This window comes from Ursus maritimus, unplaced genomic scaffold, assembly GCF_017311325.1.
Source record: "Ursus maritimus isolate PB19 unplaced genomic scaffold, ASM1731132v1 scaffold_17, whole genome shotgun sequence".
NCBI classification, from domain to species: domain Eukaryota; kingdom Metazoa; phylum Chordata; class Mammalia; order Carnivora; family Ursidae; genus Ursus; species Ursus maritimus.
In genome coordinates, this window is record NW_024424119.1 from 8,116,453 (window position 1) to 8,139,946 (window position 23,494).

General features: G+C 43.5%; 1 protein-coding gene across 9 annotated transcripts in view; it reads right to left on the reverse strand.

The window, feature by feature from the left end:
• The window catches only part of NFIB (nuclear factor I B), a 230,636-nt gene extending 215,235 nt beyond the window's left edge, over positions 1–15,401 (reverse strand). For 2 of the 9 annotated variants that reach the window (XM_040631445.1, XM_040631444.1), the window contains exons 1-2: positions 14,742–15,382; positions 8,139–8,670 (exon numbers count right to left, since the gene is read on the reverse strand). In XM_040631445.1, coding sequence (XP_040487379.1) covers positions 8,139–8,670; positions 14,742–14,771 — 562 coding nt within the window. In that variant the 5' untranslated portion in view covers positions 14,772–15,382. Of the gene's footprint in view, positions 1–8,138; positions 8,671–14,741 lie in introns of all 9 variants that reach the window. The other 7 variants (XM_040631447.1, XM_040631446.1, XM_008689839.2 and 4 more) reach the window with 6 other exon arrangements.
• Between the last annotated feature and the right edge of the window lie 8,093 nt (positions 15,402–23,494).

Below are 23,494 nucleotides of genomic sequence, written 5' to 3' on the forward strand. Positions count from 1 at the left end.
CAGGGTTCCTGACACCAAGGCCAGAAGCTGAGACCGACCTCATAAAACAAGGCTTTTAACATAGCATAGCAAATTTAAGGTAATCCATCCAGAAACTGCAGATGTCAGAATAATAAAATACAAGTTGTCCTAAGCAGGAACATTTTTCACACTTTAGATTTCACTAATAGAGGGGTATAGACTTCATATTGACATACTCGTGTTATGAACATAGGCATAAATGTAATCCCCTACTCACATGAATTACAGAATACACCCCATTTCAAATAACTTTCTTAACATCTGTCCTCAGGATTAGATTTTTGTCCTAAGCTCTGCCATTCCCTGTTAACAGCGATACATTCTTTCATGTATTTTTTTTTCAATGTGAGTTTTGAAAAATCAAGTTTGTAAAGAAGTCCTCAGCTTCACTCAGTATCAGAATATATGAGTGTCACTGGATTATTAACCGATGCTTGTTAAATGGTTTTGTGTAATTTTGTGGGAGATGTGTGCATTGTAAAATTCAGTTGAATACTGTTTATTAAATTTTCTGTTTTGAGAAACAGAGTTAAAGCTACCCAGAAATTTTAAACTGCACATACTTAGAATAAAGAATTTTTTTTCAAGGGCAATTCTTACTTTCTTTTTTGCACTTGTTTAAACAAATCCCATTTTCAAATGATTTGTGCTTCATCCATAACTTACTACATGCTCTGAACTGCCTTAAAATGGGTTTCTGAAAATATACAACCTCCGGGCAACTCTCAGCTAGTAAAATTACTTCATCCATCACCCCATATTTTCAATTATATAGTCCTTATTCAGAGTTCTTTAATTTGTCTGTGATTCATCAATGCTGTCCTGTTTAAACTATCATCATAAAAGAGAGAATATGTGTTTCTAAGTGTTTTATTATAAACAATATATTTATGCACAAGAAGAGTGTGCATTCCTATCTTAGAACATTGCTTGATGTAAATTTGGAGGATTTTTTTTTTCAATGTGTGGCCTTCAATTCAGCCTCAAGGTCTTTCCACCTCATTGGTTAATTGCTACCCATTTCTTCCAATTTTCTGAATAATATAACAACCAAAAGCCCAGCCATTCAAGTCCCATTAGCCTCACATCCTGTCCCGTTCAGTCTAATACAAGCTAATCCCACAGACTCACTCCTCACTCCACGCACTTCGTTTTCACAAGTTCTCCGCCGTCTGATGATTTATTCTCTAGGCCAAATCCTAACAACTGAATTCAGTTAAATTAACCACATCACATAATTAGAGTTCAAGGACCCAAGAATGTTCTTTAAAATGAGACAACATAGCACGTTGCCACAGACAAGCGCGCCTGATTCAGAGGAAGCTGCCCTCTTGCTATGCTTGGCGCTGAGGCCCGCTGCTGTAATCACTCCGGCTTCCCACCGCACAACCACGAGGCCTTGAGATTTCTAAAATTATTCCTCCTCCACCAGGATGGAGGGGAAAAAGTTGGAAAACTTGGCTTGGAACACGACGTTGGCTAATCACTTGCTCTGCCATCGCGCCTAACAAAAACGCCTCAAGGGTCTGTCGCGGGCTCTGCTTTCAGCCTCAAACTAGAACGTGCTATTCCTCCCCAAGCTGAAGGGCAATTTCTACCCGAAAAGCAAGTTTCACAGCAAGGGATCACCCCTCGCTCTGCCCCCCGAATTTCAGAGAGTTAACAATCTCCCACCTCAGAAAGTGTTTCCTAGGCTGTCTCCACTCTCTGTCACCGTAAGCTTCCAACAAAGCAAGAATTATTCCTTTGATTGTAGAGTCAGTTATCATACAAGCCACTGGGATGCCAGCAATGAAAACTTACTTATCTCGACTTTTAAGAATTCCAGAGAATTCTGACTCAGCCTCGCACTGGGTCGGTCCCTCCCTCTTCAGGTGCTGAAATCCTAACAGGTCAGCAGAGATGCGAAGGGCAAAAGAGTGCCCTTGCAGAGTTTTTTTTAAGCCCACGGGCCTAGTTTTTCAGTTCAATCAAGCATAATGAACGTTTATGAGGAGAAAGGCTTTGCTAAGTCAGATATCTTGGACTGTTTCAAACTGGAATGCCGGATTTGAAAAGAAACAGTTAACGGAGGATTAAAACTTTAATTTCCTTTTGGCAATTCGCTCCTAAGTTCCACAGTGAGGGAAACACAACGAAGTAAATAAGAGATCCTATCCATTCTATATTACTTCTACGCGTGGAAATACTCTCTCTGCACCACTTTGGAAAACAGCAACTTTAAAGAACTTAGGCCATGGCTATAGGTGGCCTCCCTAAGCAGCCCTGCCCAGCTCCAAGGCCTATGCTGAAACTGTCAAGGAGTCACCCCGGGAAACCCAACCACCATCTCCTGTCACTGCAATTCATAGATCCCCCAAATTACCATTATTCCTGAATACTGAATAGCATCTCGCTTCTTTTACATATAGAGTCATTGTACCACACAAGAGGCAGAGTGCACCAAATCTTCAAATCCAACCCGAAATCTAGGTGAATATTTATTATTACAAAATGTGTACTGCTGTGCATGGGGGGTGGGGGGGACGAGGAGGGCCTAAGGTGGGAGGGATGCCTAATGCTGTTGGTGGGATATTTTTCCAACCTTTGCTGCCCCCAGAAAGTCACTACATATTTTTTTAAATATTTGAAATCATAGTTGATGTAACAAACGAGCCTCTCCCCCCCCCTTCTCATTCCCTCTCTCTCTCTCCTTTCCCTTTGAAAAGTGAAATCATATTAACAGCAATGCAAGAGCTTAGTTTGCCATATCAGAACACAGATGCCAAGCTTCCCCAGCTAGCAACTGGGGCCTCCGAGTTTAACTCTTGAATTGTCTGGCAGAGCTATCTTGTGGCAGGGACATCATGGCATAGAGGGTGAGCTTCCGGCCCCTTAGACTGTGTTCCCTTCTTATCAGTGAGAAAATGGCTAAGTATCTTATCTTACAATATATGTTCCCACAAAAGTCTCATTAAGCCTAGGAGCAAGACACGCCAGTAAGAGCCATTCTTTATCTGGCGAGTGGTGTGTGAGGCAGAATGCTAACAACTGTGCACTACAGTTCAGGAGTTCAGCCAAGGACAGGATGCTAGATGGGAAAACTTAGCAGTGTGCCCCTAAATCCCATGTGCACGCCAACTTTATGCTCTCTGAGCCCTTCGCAGTGCAAGCACTCCAGCTCAGCCTGGAGAGCGGCCTCATTTTAACCAATTACAAAAGCTTCGTTTTTCCCGTAATGGGAAATACCTGCAAATGAAGTGAAAATTATTAAAATGTTAAAATACGCTGTCAGCTTGCAAACAATTATCTAGGTAAGCTTTTCATAAAGGAATAAGGGTTGCCCACAAGGGTTCTACAAGTCAGTAACTGAGGGAGGAAAATAACTCTTAGCATTTGCTTCCTCGCTAATGATATGTGACAACCGGGAAGGATTCTATTTCAAAAACAGTAACAATGATTACAACCTCCCCTGTAAACAAGTCACATTTTTCACAACTTCAAAATGTACTTTAATTATCATAACACTTAACAATAAAACAACGAAGTTGCCATCCAGCAATGGATCGTGGCTTTAGGGGCTCCCCAAGGCTAAAGGAAACTCCTCCTTGATGACAGCCATGAGAGGCTCCTGCACTCTCCTCAGTATCCGAAACATGTTTAATAGGAGAGCAAAGTACAGTCCAAACATCAGTTAGGCTCACTTAGTTTAAACTCTGATCTGTTAAATTCAGGACAACAGTTACTATCTCTTGAGATCTTTAAACTTCTTAGTGCGTTTTGACCTCCTTCTTCAAAACCCTTGCCTGCCTCAGAGAAAGCCCAGTCCCCCCCGCCCTACCCCTCCTGTTTCCCCTTCAGACAGGACACAGCCTGGACTCAAGGCCTCCCATAGGCCAGACTTCCTTCTCGGCAGCCCTCTGGGTAGAACTGCTAATCCTTCTTATTAATTAACGAGATAATGGTGGTTAACCGGAAAGCAATATTAATGCTCACTATCTAGGAAACGTCAACCAAAATTATTTTAGCCTTTTGGTTGGTCTTCCTGGTGTGCAGGACTGTGCCCTGAGAATCTGGTAACATTTTGATGCAGAATTGAAAAAATTCAGGAACAGAGGATTTGTATCAGACCTTAACACATAGGTTTCCTCATGAAGCTTTGCTTATTTTTTTTTTTTAACATTTACACTGTTACACATTAGTCACTAGAAAGAGAAGTTAGATCCTCTCAACATGTTACTATAAAATGCGGAAGGGTGGAAACTGAGGGAACTACAACTTACATAAGAAATAAGCAGTGATGTGACTGAAAGCAAGAGTCAGTCATAATGAATGCATTATACACCAGGACATTCAGCGAGTCGTCCGCACCCTCAGCGCACACCCACATCCTACAGCACCCTTATGTCCCAGGAAGGTGTCCTATGCAAGGCTTGCCTGGTTTTTGTTTTGTTTTGTTTTGCTTTGCTTTCACAAATGCAATAACAAAGACAATATGGGGAATAGGTACCACCTGCCCAAGAATCATTGGACATCTTTAACGTCTTTGGGAAAATGGAGGCCACTTTAGAGCTATTTTTTCCTCTAATCTCTCACAGCCTTAAACACACACACACACATACACACACACACAACCTAAAAAATAAAAAGGAAGGGTTTTATATTAGCTAAGGTTTGCTGCAGCAAACAAGCAAGCAGCTTTCATGCAGGGATTGTCAAAAACTTTCCAGTGTGCCCACTGCAATGCGGATGCCAACCAACGAATCAAAGGCATTCAGCAACTAGACAAAGAGGGTCTGATGCCAACCTCGGTGCCACTGGCAACCATTATTGGCATCAAGCACAGTGTCTGCCTTTTTTTTCCCCCTCGCCTGGCACTTCACAAACAAAATGGCGGTTCTTGTAGCAACGGAACAGCCGAAGCGCAGCCCTCTGAATCAATAACGTCAAATGATTTTATGGATTTAAATGCAGTTACTCCCACATGATGTGTCTATTTGAGGTAAAGTGGGGGGCTCGTATAATTTTATAAATGCCTGTATTGAACATGACCCTTTACTAATGTGGAGAAACAGAAAAATGGACTAAATTGCGGTCAATCGGGCTATATGCATAGAAGAAGCTGAATAACAAAGAGATTTAGCTTTAAAGAAAATACTGCCTTGTGGCCATGTGATGCAAAAGTCTAATGAACTATATATCAGAAGTGATTTCAAAATGCATACATTTTCCCCAAAACCCTATCCGATGCAGATGGAGTACTAGAGCTTGTGTCAAAGCTCTAGTAACTCTTTCCACATTTCAAAAAAGATGGGCTGCTGGGCATGAAGAAAAAAAAAAAAAAGAAGTGTGGGTTGAACCAAAAGAGAAAGAGGGAAAATGAAAAGCATAGGAAGTTGGCCAACAATGGAACTTTATTATATGTTGGTCTTTATTTCATCCTCTAGAAGAGATGCAGTTTGTGATCTTGTATAAATAATCAAGAGGATTATTGACATTTCTAGATCTGGAAATTGTCAATATATTGTAACATCACTGCACACTGCAATGCGGACGCCAACTAACAAATCACAGGCATCCTGAGCTAAACAAAGAGGGTCTGATGCCAATCCTGGTGCCAGTGGCAACCATCTTTGGCATTCTCTCTGTTCTTTCTCATGTTTTCCTCCCAGTCGTTTAGAAGTGGGGAGACAGAGAAAAAGGGGGGGAAAGGTAATTTTGTTGCTCATTCTGTTGTAAACATTACAGTTTTCTTTTCTTATTTTTTCCTTCATGTTTTTCTTCATACTTCTTTGCCTGATTTATAAAACCGACTTAAGTGGGTTTTCATGTACTTAGAGGAGAAATAAAAAGTCATGATGGGAGATAGGCAGCACTTTGACTGACTACAGACTTCTCTTTGTAAATGCCTTCTTCAATCAATTGCACTGCAAAACAACATAATTAACCTACATTTGACCAAAAAAAAAAAAAAAAAGATATAAATTTCGAAAAAAGGAAAACACAAAAGCATCCTGATGCGACTTTTTCAAAGAAAGAGCCAACACATGTTAAGAAGAGATGACGCACTGGCAGGTAGGAGAGGATACAGATTAGATGTGCAGGGTAAACTAATGAAAGCTTTTTATGATAGAGACTCAAAACAACAACAAAATCAATGTTTTATCTGAAAACATGGTCTCCAAGAGTTGCTTAAAACTTCATGATTATCATGACCAATGGTGTAATGCAGAAGGCATTTACGCATTTTTCTTTCCTCAATGTATCTCCACAAATCCAAAGGATATGTTCCTTATTGTCAGTTCATCCACCAAGAGAGTTGGCTGCCTGCCCTGGGAGTGAACGTACATGCATGCACACCTCAAGGAGTAGCCTTCAAGCAAGTTAAAATGTGAGCAGCAGTGAAGTGGTTGCAAATCTGCCCTCTCTGCACTAAAAAGTTGCATGACCCACTTTTTAAAACTTTACTTCCGGCCTTGACTTTCACAACACACTTACAGCACATTCACAGTCAATCCAACACAGATACACAGCCCACCTTAGGATGTCACCTCCTAGACAGCTGTCAATCAAATTAAGTGTCATGTGTTAATGAGCTTTTATTTTAGGACACACAGGGCGAAAATATATTTTTCCTAAACCATCATTCCTCGGACTTTAATTCTTAAATGCATGGTAATGGCAAATGCAATGTTTCAAAAAAAAAAAAAAAAAGTAATACTTTCAAATATATGATGTCCAGCATCTTATTTAAAACCAAACTAAAAATTTTTAAAAGACGTTTAAGCACATCTCTAAAACTATATCAAGGAATTATAAAGACAAAAAGCACGTGACAAGTACCTAGATTTCTGAGTCAAAAGAGTAATTCTGGTATTTTATTTTTTTGGATGATAATAAAGTTCATACCAATTTACTGAATCCCACATTTATATAACGAACATCACATAATCCGTCTGCCACCTGACTATCAGCAGGCCATTTCCCTACCAGTAGGCCAAGTTAGGAAATGACCCACCATCTGTGGCAGATCAAACTTCAGCCCACTTTCGGTATGCTGCTTTTTAAAATGATGTTTTACTATGGACTGTTGCTAATACGTGGAAATCTGTATCTTGACACATTTATTTGAAGAAAAGAAATTCTCACTTATTTAAAGGAAAATACAAAATAATAATAAAGAAACATATTTCATGAACTCGAAAAATACTCAGCAAAAATATCCCCTATTTTTGACTCATCCAGGCAACATTTATACCACTGTCTTTATCAAGTGTTTTTTTTAATAGGTATGGTATGTGGTTTCTGCATTCTTTTTGAGATTTATTTTAAACCAGTGTAACCAGTCCACTTTCTGTTTTTTGTTCTGTAAGAAGAGCTGCAACTTTTCTCCTCAGTAAGTTTTATGAATTCACATTCAAGTAAACTAATGATATTAAGCATTCCCAAGTCACGCTGGGAAAATATTATACCATAAATTATTTAAACAAGAACTATAATCCATTTAATCTATGGCGAATAACTACACAATCAAAAGTAGGTGTTGACAGAAATATTTAAATTCAATAAATCTAGGTCTACATAAGACACACATTCTGATATGGCTATCTTAAGCATGTTGTAATAGGAAACGTTAATTCTATTTTCGGTGCAATAGGACCAGATTTGTGAACAAAGTTCATCTACCTTGTTAGTTACGAGGCCAATACAAAGATTATTAAAAAGCGGTCTGACTATTCATAAATAAAGTTACATTTTCAAATTGAGAAAAGATGACTAGATGTGAGGAATGCAGCCGAAGACAAAAAGTGAACTGTAATAAACTATACTTTTCAGACTGTGCTGTGTCTTTGCAAAGGTATATTATTTCAAAGACATATGAAAACGCATCTCTTTGTGGTGTTTTGCAAAATACCCACGCCTATCCAGGTATGAAAGCTCCATGCCTATGTCCATGGCTGGCACATGGCAGTGGACATGGCAATGGATAGGGGAGTGGAAGAGGGCAGGCCACTCTACCCAGAGTGGGTGAAGGAGATCAGGGGCCTCGAGGACCATCTAACCCGAGCCAGATATTCCGCAAATGGGGTTTGTGGGCAGTGTTTGCCGTACTAGAAGAAAGAACAATCTGCTCCTACCTTGCTCCTGCACGTAGTATGCCAAAAACAAATCAAGCTCCTTAACTGATACTGTGATATGATGTGGCTGGACACAAAGTGCTGGGTTTGTGCAATGTGGGGATTTCATGAGCCGCTCTCCATCGGTACTTTCCAAGGGGATGCCTTTGAACAGGATCACCATGACTAGATCCAGACGCCAGACTTTGTCTGCCTGTCGCAGGCAGTCGATTCTCCTAATCTTACCCTTCTGGTCGGGATTGGATAAGACACAACACGGGTGCTTCTTGCCAGTCACGGTGAGCACAAAGTCCTCTCGGTACTCCTGGCGGATGTCTTTGCGCAGTTTGGCCAGGAGCCTGGATGCCCACTTCTGTTTGATTTCAGGCTTTTCGCTGAGAAGCTCATCTTTGACTGCTCTTTCTTCGTCCTTTGACATTCGCTTCTCGTGCTTTTTAAAGTACTTGCGTTTCCGAGCCTGCAGGTTGAACCAAGTGTACGCGATTGCACGGACGTGTGGAAGGAGTGCCTCGATGAACGGGTGAAATTCATCCTGTGGAAGATAAAGGGGGGAAAGAAGACAGTCAGCTTGGTTCCAAAGGCTCCAAAAAATAAATAAATAAAACTACAACCCATCCCCAATTCACGACAAAAAGTTCTGCATAAAAATAACATTCTTTGCTTATTTAAAATTATCAAAATAGCAGGAGAAGAAGAAAATAAAGTATGCCAAGCAGTCCCTTTTCCACCAAAATTCACAGGTTGATTTCTGCCTCCTGAACAGAAAATAAGATTTATATTTGTATTTCCACTCTGGCCCCATCCCCCTCATTCCCACCATGCATCCTACATTCTTTAAACCGTAAGTAACCAAGGTGCTTGGCACCTAATTTAATATTTAAATATTTGATTGACCAACTAACACTAAGCAGTACCATTTTACAAAGAACACAGTGAGATTTTTTTTTTTTTAATCGGAGCAGAGCTGTTCAGAAGGCAGGAGCGATGCCACAGTTCATTTCTCTTCTCTGTGGCACAGAAACACAAAGCATATAGATGCTCAGTGTAATGCCACACAGTTCCCGCTTTTGGAGCATGCTCTCAGCAAGAGCTGCTGGTGGCACAAAGAGCATGCGCCATTAAACTTGATCCATTTTCTTATCAAACGTCCAACATTCCAACACTGAAACAGCACCATTCCAAGAGTGGTAACTAGAGAAACCGGTATACAGTGAGGGAAAGTGGGCAAAGGACACAGCCTGTCGTATCAGTGTCCTGAACAGAAGGTTTCCATACTTTGAGCAGTGCATTCTCTCCCTGCACCACGACCACTAGCCTCCAAGACACACGCGCGCACACACACATACACACACACACACTCTCACACTCTCCTATTCTCTCGCAGGCAGACATGCAGACACACTCTTTTCGTTTTCCAGTAAAAGTTTCCAAAGTTGAAAACAAAAATGACACGAACGTTCTTCCGGCAGCTTTCGTATATAATCTGAAGCCCCACAGAGTCAGTGAATTTGTTAACCGATCACATGAGTATGGCAATTATTCTAAACCCCTTAAAAATCAATCTGAGGTGAACAATGAAAAATGGCAACTTGGCACCAACTTTACGTGCTTTGTGTCTCTGCATGCGGTGGCAGGGTGACACCAGGAGTGCACCGCTGGCCACTTACTGCTTTTGTGGAATCAATACAATTCATTTGCTACGCCTGTGAATTCTCCGGCCGGAGCGTGGGGGCACCTATGCATGGCTTGTGATTCTGCACGTGTATCGACTCTATATAGTATCCTGTCTTTTGAATGAAGTGGTTTACCCTGGGCTCCTGCATTTTTCCTGCCTATTCCATCTAAGCCTTTTTTTTTTTTTTTTTGAAGGGAGGGAGACAGTGAGGAATGGCAGATCATCTTTACCTACAGATATTTCGAGTTACTTCCCAAAGCAGTTCGTGTTGTGTTTCATTGCTTCCTGCCATAGGTAAAACCTATCTCAGAAGCTTAGGCCCATTACTGCTCAGAGAAAGAGCTAACATCCCATGCAGGCATCCTGCACGCATGCAAGAAACCAAGACCCGAGGCAAATAAGAACTTCCACGGGCCACTTCTCTGGACACACTGACTGTTACCGTCCCCCCGACCGGGAAAATAACTTTCTCCAACTTACCATATCCCAACTTAGAATTTACACACTAGGACTAGTCACCCTGAATTACGTGGAATAAATTCTATCTAACCAGCAGACTGATGAATGCCATGAGGGTAAAGATGAAGAAAGTGCAACTAATGCCACTCTAACAAAGAAGGTGTCCAAAAAAAATCCCCTATGGGTTTCAATCCATTTTCAGGATGAAATTCGAGTTTTCGGTGCTAAAGACTTAGAGCATGTTCACAGTATGCATTTCAAACACACGGAAAAAGGTGTATGTCCCATCCAATCAATAATGCAGTTACCAAGTGTTTTAACATATTGCTGTAAAACGTTCCTCCGGCAGAACGAGTATAAATCAAAATTTTATAACAATACAGAATGCAGATGATTACATCACAGCATGAGGCATAACCAAATGCCATAGAGGAAATCATTAAACCGATCAGTAGTTTCCAGCAGAGATTTGAACAATTCGGTTACTATGCGAGCACATTAAACTAGGCCATGGAAAGAGTTAAACCACAATCTGTTCTTTGTGTGGGAAGGCAGCCCTGCTCACAGCAACCACAGCCCATGATAAGACCTCCCTATCTCCATATACTTTCTGATGCCATGCTTTCAGCTTTCACTGTAACTACAAAAACTTTGTTTATCCCCCTTAGAAATAATGCAAAGGAAGTCTTGTTTAAGGAAGTGTGGACTTAAACATGCTTTGGGAACTCACTTCCTATAATCTAACTTTTACTACGATTTATTGATATGATTAAAAAATATACATACATACTCATCAGCTAAGGAGCTGAGAATGTAAAGAATACATGGGGGTGGGGGGAGCTTTGTCTCACTCATTTTACCCTTGCCACGCTTTTAAAAATGCTATATTATTGCAACAGATATTAAGCAGTGTGGTAACTCTTAAGTGCTTACATCCTTAAGTACTATGTTCAGTGACATTTCATTTTCTTATAAAGACATCAAACATACTTTCGATTAAATCTGCTTGAGTTTCAAATCATCTGTCACGTAATAAATCTGAAAATTTTAATAAATTATTTTAAACAATCAAAATGCAAATTTGAGAACTGAATTTGGAATTTCTTAGCAAATGCACACAAAACGATGTTTTTTTTTTTTAAGGTTGCCATGAGTTTGTTGCCAATGTTGCCAAATAATGTTTTAAAACATACTTTTTTTTTTTCTTATTGACACATAGAAATAGCAAACTTTCTCAGTCTACAGAGTTGCCTTACAAAAATGTTTCTGGGCTTTACTATTCTGTGGGTTCCTTTCAAGTGAAACACTTGACAAGGAGATATGACCTCCAAAAACACGATGATAAGTAGAGGTTTAAGTCACATATACTTCTGTATTAACATGCCTAAAATGTCATCTCCCAAGTGTGACTGCTTTCTAATACCGAGTTGCAATATATTTTTAGTAACTTTGAGTGACGTGAATATGAAGCATAGTAACTTTCTTTATCCAAAAAAAGACGTGATCAAGGTATTCAAATGCCCTAATTAATAGGTTATCACAAGAACACTTTAAACTATTATGAAAGTTTTTTTTTAAAAGCTAAGCATATAAGTGACCTAAGATCTAATGGCTCTATACTAATGTAATATGCCACCTCACCCTTCTAGAATTTTTATTAAAATTCATTGACATTTGTCTTTTAAAACTTCCTTTAGTTGAACTAAATTGATAAAATAAATAGCCAAGTTACAAATATCAAATGTAAAAGTAAACAATCCTAATTCCACCAGAAATATTTATTTTTCTTTACAGAAACAGTGGTTTCCATGAAAGGAATGGAAAATCAGATCAATAGAGAGGTGGAAGAATAAATACTAGATATTCTTGGGGCACTGCTATATAACAATACACCATTAAAAATATGTTCCATGAAGAACTTGAAATTTTAACAATTCAATGCAATCATGCCAAGTGAAAGTTTTATTAGGGGTTTACATTATTTTTAGAAAAAGCGAAATATTAAATCATATGTGATGGTTTTTATTTTTCCTTTTATATCTGATTTGTACTGAAGTATAAATACTGATTTATAGGGATATACTGACACTTTTACATAACATTTTGCTAAATATCAACAACCTTAACTATAGCTCCTTTTGAATTAAAATCCTTTCTAAAACCTAGATACTTTAGGGCAACAACTGAGACACTTTGTAAAGTTTTCAGCCAATTAAGAATGTTTCTCTCTCCTGTATTCACACATCCTAAAAATCATTTTGCTATAGCTAATAGACTCTTATAACACAAACCTAAACTACTGGTCTGATATAAAAGTAACACCGTTAATGTGCTCTTACTCTTGCAACACCTTACATTACCTATAAAGTCACAGAGATATTGAGAATTGGAAAGCTCCAATTCCTGCTGGAGTATAGGCCTGAAATCCCCAAAACAGTTTTAATACGTCAACCTAGATTTACATTATTAAAACAGGAGAGAATGTTAGTCATCATGAATTAGTGTTGGTAAGTATGTGTTCTTGAATACTAATGTGATAGCTGAATGATTATGCTGTATATGCTCCTAATATTCCATATGTCACAATGCTGCAATGTTATTTCCAACTTATAGAAATTAAGAAAAAGCTAATGACTTTACAGTGCTATTTAGAGGAAATCAAAAGCGCAGTGTAATCGCTAGCAAGGTTTCTGAGCAGCTGAAACTAGAAATATAAATTAATACAGAAAAACAATCGTTTACAGGTGAGAATAGTGATGCAGTTACTTTGTAAGCAAAAAAAGCTTACCTCAATTTGTTTTATTGGAACTATGCTTCAATAATGTAAAAATAATACCAAATGTACATAGTTTACCAGAAAGAAAAAAAAATCCTGCTGATAGGTAATACGAAAGGTAACTTTTACAACCAAAGGCAATTCGTTTTACCTGAAACAGTTTCATCATCGAATTTATTGGTCATTATCCATAGCTCTGAAAATACAAATACTCAGCAACTCATTTTTCCAGTTTTGTTAAATTAAAGTGCACGTTACTGCTGAAAATAGCCATATCTAAGTTAATCATACTCAGATGCCAAACAAAATATAAACAATAAAAAATGTGTCAGCCAAAAAGCTACAGGACTGTATCCAATCACTGAATAAGCCTTATCATTGTTTTCATCTTCATTCACAATTTATGAATGCCTCGGTCCTTTCCAATCACAATGGCTTCTAATTGTCATACAATTGAAATCTTAATCATTTGTCCATTATAAAAATGCATCATCGTGATATTGGACTTTTAAAAAATTGTAACACACCTAAGACCTGGCGACACTTCTTTAACTGTGCAGTTTTCTATGCCAATGTCCAAGAAAATGGTTATCAATTACCAATGGTGACACTTCCTCCTCAAAGCTGAAGTCAAGGGTCCCACACCTTTCGAGGTTTAAAATAATGCTTCAAATAACAACTCTGGGCTAAGATATTTAGTTAGTTCGCCAGTTGGTTAGTTAGCTGGGCAGCGATGAAAACTGCCCCCAGGTAAGTCCGTTCGGTCTCACCACTTTTCCATTTGACCGTCTGGTTTAAAAATATATAAATTGTGTTCTTAAAAATGCATCAAGCCAGTGTTTTATTTCATAACGTCGTTCCTAAAGTCTTAGAACAATTTTCAAAGTGAATTTTTAAAAAATGACCTTACTTTTCCAGCGTTACTTTCTGCCCTCCGAGCTACGCCCAAATATCGTCAAATGAACAGGTCTCCACAAATGAACATGTTCTAAAGTCCTTAACTTTCACCACGACCAACTAACTCGTGTCAACGTAAAGACTGCTTTTGTCGTGTGGTCACTGGAAACCTCAAAGTGCGGATCACGATGGACCAGAGTTTCAGATCCCCAAATTAAGCAAAGGAATGGGTCTCCGGACCACAACCTCCGACTCGCTTCGTCGCCCGCCCACTGCCTGCAGCGGAGTCCAGAGGCGCCCACAAGGACTCGTGCTAGAGTCCCCTCGCCCAAGTTCACTGGTTGTTTATAAGGGCTCAGTCCCCCCGTAAAGCTCCTCTAAAGCCGCAGTCAGTCTCAGCGCTCCAGCTACCGACAGGGGCGACCGGCACCCTGGGCAAGGGCGCCGCACAGCAGCAGGCACTCGGGGGGCCGCGCAGAGGCTAGTGCTCCTGGGCCGGGGCCCTGCCCACCCCCGGCGGCCTCGCCTGGCCCAGCCGCCCTGGCAGCGCGCGGGCGCCCGCTCCCCGTGCCCAGGGCGCGGGGCCGGGCGCGCGGGGTGGCCTCGGGCGAGCGGCCGCGCGCCGGCTCCCACGCCGCCCCGCAAATCCCGCCGCAACTCCGGGCCACTTCTGTGAGGTACAGGGGTGTACCGAGGTTAACTAAAGCCGTTAATTGTCCGCAGACGAGAGCAACAAAACAAAACAAAGGCATTTCGGACTAGAGAGAAAGCTCGAGAGAGCGACCGAGACATGTACCTGAGTGAGACAGATGGGAGAATACATCATGACTTCGCCTTAAAACGCACTTTCCCGGAGATGCCCAAGAAAATCTTCGAGAAGCAAGAATTTCATCTATTCATTTTACAGTCATCTGAGCCCCGCGATGCGATCAATCAGGACGGGGCTCTGCGCTGGATCACCGCAACTTCACAACAAACCCAGTCCTCCTTAAATAGCCAAAGATTCAAGTTCACTCGGCGTGCTAGATTTCCCGGGGTGAAATCCAATCTACACTTTTAACCCTCTTGCAGTCCGAGCGCGCTGGCCCTGCTCGCCGAGGCCGCCGCCGCCGCCGCCGGTGTTGGCTGCTTTTCGCCTGGGTTTGGGGATTTATTTTCTATTTTGCAGTTGTTGTTGTTGTTGGGGGCTAGGGGGTGCGCGAAGGTTCGGCGTGGGTTGGATTGGGGTGGTGGTTGGTGGTGAAATGCTTTTTTAAAAAAGGCGGGGAGGGGGGCGCAGGAGAGAGCGCGGGAGGGAGAGCGAGGAGAATGTGTCACCGCGCTGGGAAAGTTCAAGGTTACAGCCCCGAGCACTGCGGCAGGATTCCGGAGTGGCGATCGCAGGCGAAACTTTGCCGCGAGCCGACCATGTGTGTGCGCGAAGGGGAGCGTGAGCGAGTGCGCGCGGGTGGCGGGGCGCGCGCGGGAGAGGGCCGGGTGGGGGCGGGGTGGGTGGGGGAGAAGGGAGAGGCTGGGGTGAGGGAGGGGGCTCGGGCGCAGGTCTCCCGGGCGGAAGAGGCTCGCGGCGCGGTCCCCGGCTGCAGCCGCCGCCGCCGCCGCCCGCGCCGGCTCTTCCACGCCCGGCCGCCCGCCCGCCCGCCTCGCCCCGCGTCTGACCCGGCCGAGCGAGGAGGCTGCTGCTGCTGCCGCCGCTGCCCAGAGCCCAGGGGGATCGGAACGAGCTCCTGAAAAATCCCAAACGATAAATCCCGCTCTCCCGCTCGGCTCCAAACTCCTCTCTTTTCTGCTCTGGGCTCTTTTTTCCCCTCCCTCTCTCGCTTTCTTTCGTTGCAAAACTTGGAAGTTGAAAATTTCACCGGTTCCACCCTCTGGACCCCGCTCGAGCTCTCTCCAAATCAGACTTAAGGATTGTTTTATTATTTAATTACACAATCATCGCTTTACTCCTCCTCCTGCAAACGCGCATTCCTTTTGCACCAGCCTCTCCACACCCCCCGCCCCCCACCTTCCTCCTCCTCCTCTTCTCTCTTTCTCTTCTCTCTCTCTCTCTCTCTCCCTCTCCCTCTCATTTGTTAAAGGTCTCATATCGGTGCAACAGAACCATGACTTTTTTTTTTTTTCCAAACTAGATCTTCTTTCCGTCCTTTGGGCAAGTCCCGCACTCTCCCCACACCGCCACACGTACATACAACACCCCCGAAAACCCGCCCTGGAAGAGGTATTTCTGTGCTCGCTGCGGACTCTTTAAGCCGCGGGAACATCCGAGTGGGAGAAGCACTGAGCCGGTCTGGGCCCGAGAAAGGAACGAATGGAAAATTCCCTCACACCCAGGCCGCCCCGGGGCCCAGGCTGGGGCGCCGACTCTCGCACCCGGGGCGGGCGCGGTCCGCCAAGCCCGCCGGCTGAGGGGAGGAGGGGCAGGCCGAGGAGGCGGGGGCCTGAGCGAACTTCGGCTCAAGTAGTTGGGGAGCGCTGGCGCGGGCGGGGGGCGGGGTCCTCCGGGGTCTCCCCAGCGCGGGCCCGCGCCCCGGGGCAGCTCCGCAGCAGCAGCGCACCGCGCTTCGCCGCGGTTTGCCGCCCTCCCGGGGGTGCCCCGTGCACGTGGCCTCGCTCGGAGCAGGAGGATCGGGCCGAGCAGCCGCCGCCGCCTCCTGCTCCCTCCTCCTTCTCCTCCTCCTCCCGCGGCCCGCTCCGTTCTCCTCCTCCTGCAGCCCCGCTGGCTCGCTCCCAATCCCCACCCCCCGGGGCCCGGGGCGCCGGCGGAAAGCGGCTCCCTCCCCGCCGGGGTGCAGGCAGGGCGGGGCGGCGGCGCGCCCGAAGCTGCGGGGCGGGCGGGCGCGCGCGCGAGCGGGGTGCGTGTGCCGCTACAGCCCTGCAGAGGCGGCCGCGCCTGCCTCGCTCCCGCGCGGAGGGCCCCGCCCCCACCCCGGCCTCGAGCCGCGGGGTCCCGAGTGAATGAACTTGATTTCGGGTATCTGGAGGGAGGCGATTTGCCTTGCACCCTTTCTGTGCGCGCGCGGGGGCGCGCGCGCGCACACACACACACACACACACACACACACTCCCCGCCCCCCAAATTCCGGTTTTCGGCAAGGGGTGGGTGGGGAAGAGGTGGAAGCAAAGGCTGTCCAGACAATGGAGAGAGGAAAAGTGAGTGCCAGGGGCTCCGCGTCTACCTAGCTGGGGGCTGCCGCGGGCGGTTGGGGCCACGAAGGGGACTCGACTGCCCGAGCCCCAGGGCGGGGCCGCCCCTGCTCCCAACTGTGCTGCTGGGGTCCGATGGGGCTCTCTGATTCTCCTTCCCTCTTCTCTTCCTCTCTCTCGGGTTTCTTCCTCAACTTTCTCCTTTCTCTCGCTCTCTCCCGCTTCTGCCAACCGCCGCCCCCCTCCGTCCCCCAGCGGACCTGAAGGAACCAGTGACTTTTTCCTTCACCAAGTGGGAGTTATCCACATCAAGCATTTCACAACGACACATCAAGAAAAGTAGGCAGGTTCAAGTCAACCATGAAATGGTCACTTTTTAACCCCGTCCTGTCCTCATTAGGGAAATGCTCAAACACAGTCCGTTTTCAAAGAGCGCTCTTAATGAGGCGAGCTTGCCAAGTCTACCAGCTGCAGCCCCCGTAAACCCAGAGCCCAAAGAAGAAAGGCTCAGGGGGGTGGGGAGCTGAGGAGGCCGGAGAGAGGGGGAGCGGTGGATCTGGGAAGACAGGTAAAGTCGGGGAAATTTCGAGAACTCCCCCGAGTTAACCCTTCAGGGCACACACCACTGGGAGCGGCCTCCCTGCTCCCCCCGGAGGCAAATCCCCTCTAGTCAGCGTTCTGACAATGTTAATTTCCTTTGTGTGGGTCATTTCTTCTTTTTGAAAAGCCGGGATAAAGTTGACAGTCTTTATAGATGAAAGGAATGAGGTGACAGTCGGGATTAATCCAAATAAATACTCATTTCTCTCTCAGAAATTTTTAGGCAATCTCAGCTTAAAAATAAAAACCCCAAAGCATCACTTTGTACTGCACATAATGCTGCCTTCCTCTTCTCACCCTCAGAGCGAAGTCTGAGGGGAGGGGGCGGGGAAGCGCTACTGATAATACCAGCTTTAACTACTGGAGTTTCCCTTTGAACAAATATTCAATTTAACCGGAGTTAATTTACCATAAAAGACATTCCCCTTGGCACGAATGCACTCATGTCCTTGAACACACCTCTTTGAATGCCTGGACTCTTACAGAAGCCATTATTTCGGGGTCTCTTTAAAATCCGGAGCCCATCTCTCTCTCTTTCTCTCCCTCCCTCCCTTCTTCCCTCCCTCCACACCACACCACCCCCAGTGAAATCCTGGCACCCAGAGAGCGCTCCTTTCAGCCAGAGATCCCAGAACCAGCCGCTGTCCCCTGGCAAAAGAGGCCCAGGGCTGAGTCCTGGGCAAGTGTCCGCAGACATCGTACCCCTCCTCCCCTATTAGTTTCCCTTACCAACAGAAACCATTTCGCTCTGCCACCAAAACTAGGTTGCATCCAAAAGTTTCTCACAAGCTTAAAAAGGAAACGCGAAAAACTGACAACTGTTACACAGAAGAGCCCACAAATCTGCAGCAGCACCAGGGGGTGAAGAAGCAACGACAGACCCAGGTAAGATCCCAGAGAAGTGAAGTTGTCTGGGGCCTCCCAGGCCTATCACTGAGGGGTTCAAATCTCTTTCAGGTGCTCCGTGTTTGTAGAGCGCTTGGGGTCCGGTACAGTCTGATGAGCATGGAGGATGCTTGGTAGTTTTGAGTTTTGATTTGTTTCCAAGAAAAGGGAAAATGAGAAAGGAGTAATGGTGAGATGGGGTGAACCAAAAGGGCAGAAAGAATGAGCAACGGAGACATCCTGGAAGGGCTTCCTAGGTGCTCAGTTTATATGGATTTGACTGGCAACTCAGGCCTCAGAGCCACAGGCAGGATGGCTGACATCCACCCCCCCACCCCCCCCCACCAAAAACACTGCTTCTTGTCCAGCCAATGTCAAGGTCACTGCAGGCCTTCCCAGGATGAACTTTAAGGGAGGCTTTTGTAAAGAGAGACTGGTAGATTTGGGTGTATGGGACATCTGCCTTCTCTCAGCATACTCATCCACCACGTTTGATGTGAGAAGTACCACTCTTTTAAATCCCAGGTAGAAGAGTAGAGAGAGGAAGTTAGAAAGTACACGCATTTTATTCACTTTCCCTTTTTTCCAGTATGTCTGTGCCATGGTATTAAGAGTGCTGTGAAAGTATCTCTGAGAAGTTTCTGATACTATAAAAATGGGCCCAACACTTCTTAGACTTGGATACTTACTTCTCCCTAAACCCTCTTTCTTCTCTCTCTCCCACACTGAAAGGTAATGACAGGCCAATTACATTCACCCCAAAATCTTGTTTGAGGAGCTAGAAAGAAGTGAAAGCCTCCTGCAGCAACAGGAATATTTGACATTTCAGAATTACTAAAGAGCTCCTCCCTAGAGCACTTATTCCCTGCCACCTTAAAGGAGGAAAAAGTTTCTTTGCTGACAGATAGTTTGTTGACTTCAAGAAGGAATGCCAGTGCTTCTGGAGACTGGATTTTTCAAAATTCAATCGTATATTTGAAAAATTTAGCAAGTTACCCAATTGGAGCCTTTCACTGACCTCCAAAGAGGACTTGACATCTCAAGTATCTATCAATATTGATTTTCTTTTAACCTTCTCCCTTCTAAAGAAACTCAGTGACAGGTTGCAAATCCTGGGCAGTTTAGGGAAAGGTTTCTTGGAGCTTAACAAAGCTGTCATTTTCAATACACCCGATGACTTTTTTTTTTTTTTTTAGCTCTTGAATGTGATTTGAGGGGAGGTTCAACAACCACACACCCTGGCTGCATCGCCAATATCAATATTTTAAAACTAAATACAAAAGAGACAGATGACCTCCTGACCCCAGGAAACAGGCCTGCAAAACTGCAAGTATCCACCACACCATGCCCAGGGACCTTTCCTTCTTCCAAATGAACCACAAAAAATCAAACATGTGTAGCCCGGAAAACACAATTTCATATCCACAAGCAGGAACACCAAAAATCCACTCAAAAGCACATATATAAACAACCAACAAGTACTGAAATTGCCTGCACTTGATGGGAATTGCAAAATCATGCCCAGCTCTCTCAGCCCTTAAACTACTACTGTCAAATTAGAGTAGCAATTTTTCCCTCCTAGAAAATTCACAACTGGTTAGCTTCCCCACCCCCCATTGCCAGCTTTGCCTTTCACTGAAACGAATAAATAACCGTGGACTTTTCTTCCCTCCTCTGGGAGCTGTTTGGTGTCCCCTGAGGACAAAACTAAATGAGAAAAATGACGCTGTTAATAATGTCGCTGCTGAAATGCCTGTACTCGACTGTTAAAAAAAAAAAAAAAAACCATCCCACTAAGTGTGCTTACATTTCGGGCACATTTACAAGCTAGGACTGAATGTGAACAGCGACTGGGCCAGATTCCTCTATTAAGGTTAGCCGGTTTCCACTTCTCTACAGAGATGAAGCCAGTTCGTCAACAGAGATTCCCAACTTCTGAAGACATTTGCTCCCGGATTACAAAGTCAGCAGTTGCCTGAAAACTTTTGCATGATTTATTTTAAACCTTGAAAATCATGGTAATAATTGCCTTGCTGCGCTCACAATACTTCAAAAGTTACATACACTCTCACTACACAGTCTTTTCTCTGTGCGACGGAGAGTGTTGTAGTTAATGTCCTTTTTCAAAATAGCTGACCTTTAAAGTAAAACTATACTATCATTTTATTTCTACGTATAAATCGGTTTTTTGTTACCCATCTACTTATGCCTTTGTGACGTGAAAACAGATTGGTTTTAAGGAAATGTTTAAAAAGCTTTATCCAAAATAGCCAAGTAGTCTTTACATTCTATATTAAGAAGTGTAGAAGGTGTACTGCAAAGAAACTCAAACTTTCTGCACCCCTTTCTCTAATTCTTCCTTTGAAAACTGCCATTCTGTTTCAAAATCAAAGTAACGCATAACAACAGAACTGTGCATTTTAACTTTCAAATTAAAATTTAACAAACAATTTTGTAATTACAAAGAGAAAAGACAAACAACTGGGCCTACACAAAATATATGTTCAGTAAACTTTATCTCTGAAATGTTTTAACAACACAGAAAGTTAATAAATTTCAAAGCAATAATATTGTCAAATCGTGTGATGTCACCAACTCTAAAAGCCAGGTTACAGATGTTTGTGACATCATATTCACTCATAATTATGCTGCTGCTCAGTCTGATCATATTAAAATTAAATAGATGTCTATGCCTGCTAAAGAATAAAAAGAATTTATTTTGGACATCAAACAATGAAACTGTCACCATTTATTGTATGAAACATTCAGCTAATCAATTTCCTATTAAAACAGCTTTCAACAATACTCAGCTTTAAAATTCATCGGGGCCAGTAAAAACCTTTTCCCAGTACACAAGAATGCAGTCCCAAACACGACGATAATTACCCTTCTAATACTTTTATTGCCCAAGCACTTTTTCCTGTGCTCCCCATCAGTTAGGCAAGAATCTGCAGTATATTGTATCAGTGAGTTGGAGGGCTTGACCTTTGCCCACATATGATTTAATAGGGACTTTTCAGCGCTGGAGCTTTCTCCATCTCTCATACCATTAAATGAAAACATCAAACCTCAAATGTAAAACTGGAAACCACAACGTTGTGTGTTTCACAACTCTTTGCAGTTTTTACTTAGGCTGCTTAAAGGTCAGCTTCTTAGCCTCACGATTCTCCACCTCCCCCCATACAGTAAAGGTACTCAAAAGTCACACTAATTCTGATTTTGATTAAATCTTGAACTCCCCAGTCAGATACACACATGCACCCTGCTTATTTACACGTGCATTCTTTTTCTAACCACATAAGCATGCCTGTATGGCTTCCTGGATTTATTCCATTTTAGAGCTGATTTAAATGTCTGTTCAATATGGGTTCAAAAGTTAACTTTTTCCCGCCTGTTGGAAAATTAAAATTACAAAGGATGGTGTTATAAGATTCATTCAAAGAACGTTAGAGTTAATCTTGTGTATTTTGGCGCCTTTTCCCTGCCAGCTACTGTACTGGGGGGGAGGCGGGACTTGGAGATCTTGTCTGTCCCGTCTCAAGTTCAATGGCAGTTCTTCTAACCGGAGGAGAAGATGGCCATGTTCACAGCCCTAATAATAATTCCAATCACGCCACTTCGGCATCTTGTGTCAAAGTCGAAACTGGCTTCCCCGCCCCCCTCAACCTGAAAGCTGCCAAGTCCTCACACACTCCGCATTCAACCACAACTTAATGGATGGGATATTGTGCATTAAAATGTGTCCCAGACGTACTGGCGAAGAGAGCACAAGGGAAAAGGGAGGCGTGCGCTCGCGCACGCGCGCGCGCGCGCGCACACACACACACACACACACACACACACACACAGCGGTAAAAATCCTAGAGCAAAAACAGCGGGACTTAAAAAAAGTATTAGGAGCGGGAAGAAATCCATCATAATCTTTTTTTAAACAGGGAGGGAGGTGTGGGAGGACTAACAATTCGATCCTGAAACTTCAGGGACAAGGCGGGGGGAACTGAACTTGGGAACAAATATTGATTTAAAAAACTCTTAACACACCAACCAGAGCTAAATAAATAGTACTACCCTCACTTATTTTTTTTAAAATGCACTGTTAAATGAGAATATGTAACAAAGCTGTGCATATTCACCTTAAAGTGGAGGAAAGAATGCTGTAAAAAGAGAATGGACTACAGGGTACAACTAAAAATATCATTTGTACAGTAATTTTTTCCAGCATTGGGAGGAGAAAATAGGAAATTAAGCAGGGAAAATGCTACATTTCACAGTTTGGGCTCACAATGTTATCCACTCATTCCCGCGATAGAAGTGTGACACATGTATTAAAGTTGCTAAAGCTAAAAAAAACAAAACAAAAAAAAAAACCTTTGCATTGGCCTGGAAATCCAGCACTATAGCTCAACCTGTAAAGCAGATGACATTTAGGTAAAACAGTCACTTCACAATGCACAAACAGGAGAAAAAACCAAAAACCTGTGTTTGGGGTGAAGGGGTACAAGGGACGAACAAGACGAGCAAATAAAACCCATCATTTCCAAAGCCACATACCATTGCACTGTATTGCATTAAATAAAAGAGATCTTGAGTCTGCAACAGAACCCTGGGCCGCGGACTTCACGTGTCTCAGGTACAGATTTGTGGATTTTCTCAAGGGTTGTTTGGGTGTCGCTTTTTGTGCTTAGTTCAAAAAAAAAAAAAAAAGAGCAATCCGGGAGTAGTCTTTTATTTTTTTAATTATTATTTCTGCAATGCCCCAATTCTTGGCCCGAGAAGAAAAAGTCACGTCTAAAAGCAAGCAGCCCCTCAGCCTGGATATCCAGTTTTCCTTCCTCTCACTTGCAGAAGACTGTTTCTCGTGGTTGACTTGAACGCTGTCCAGAGTGATGTATGTGTCTGTGTGTGTGTGTGTGTGTGTGT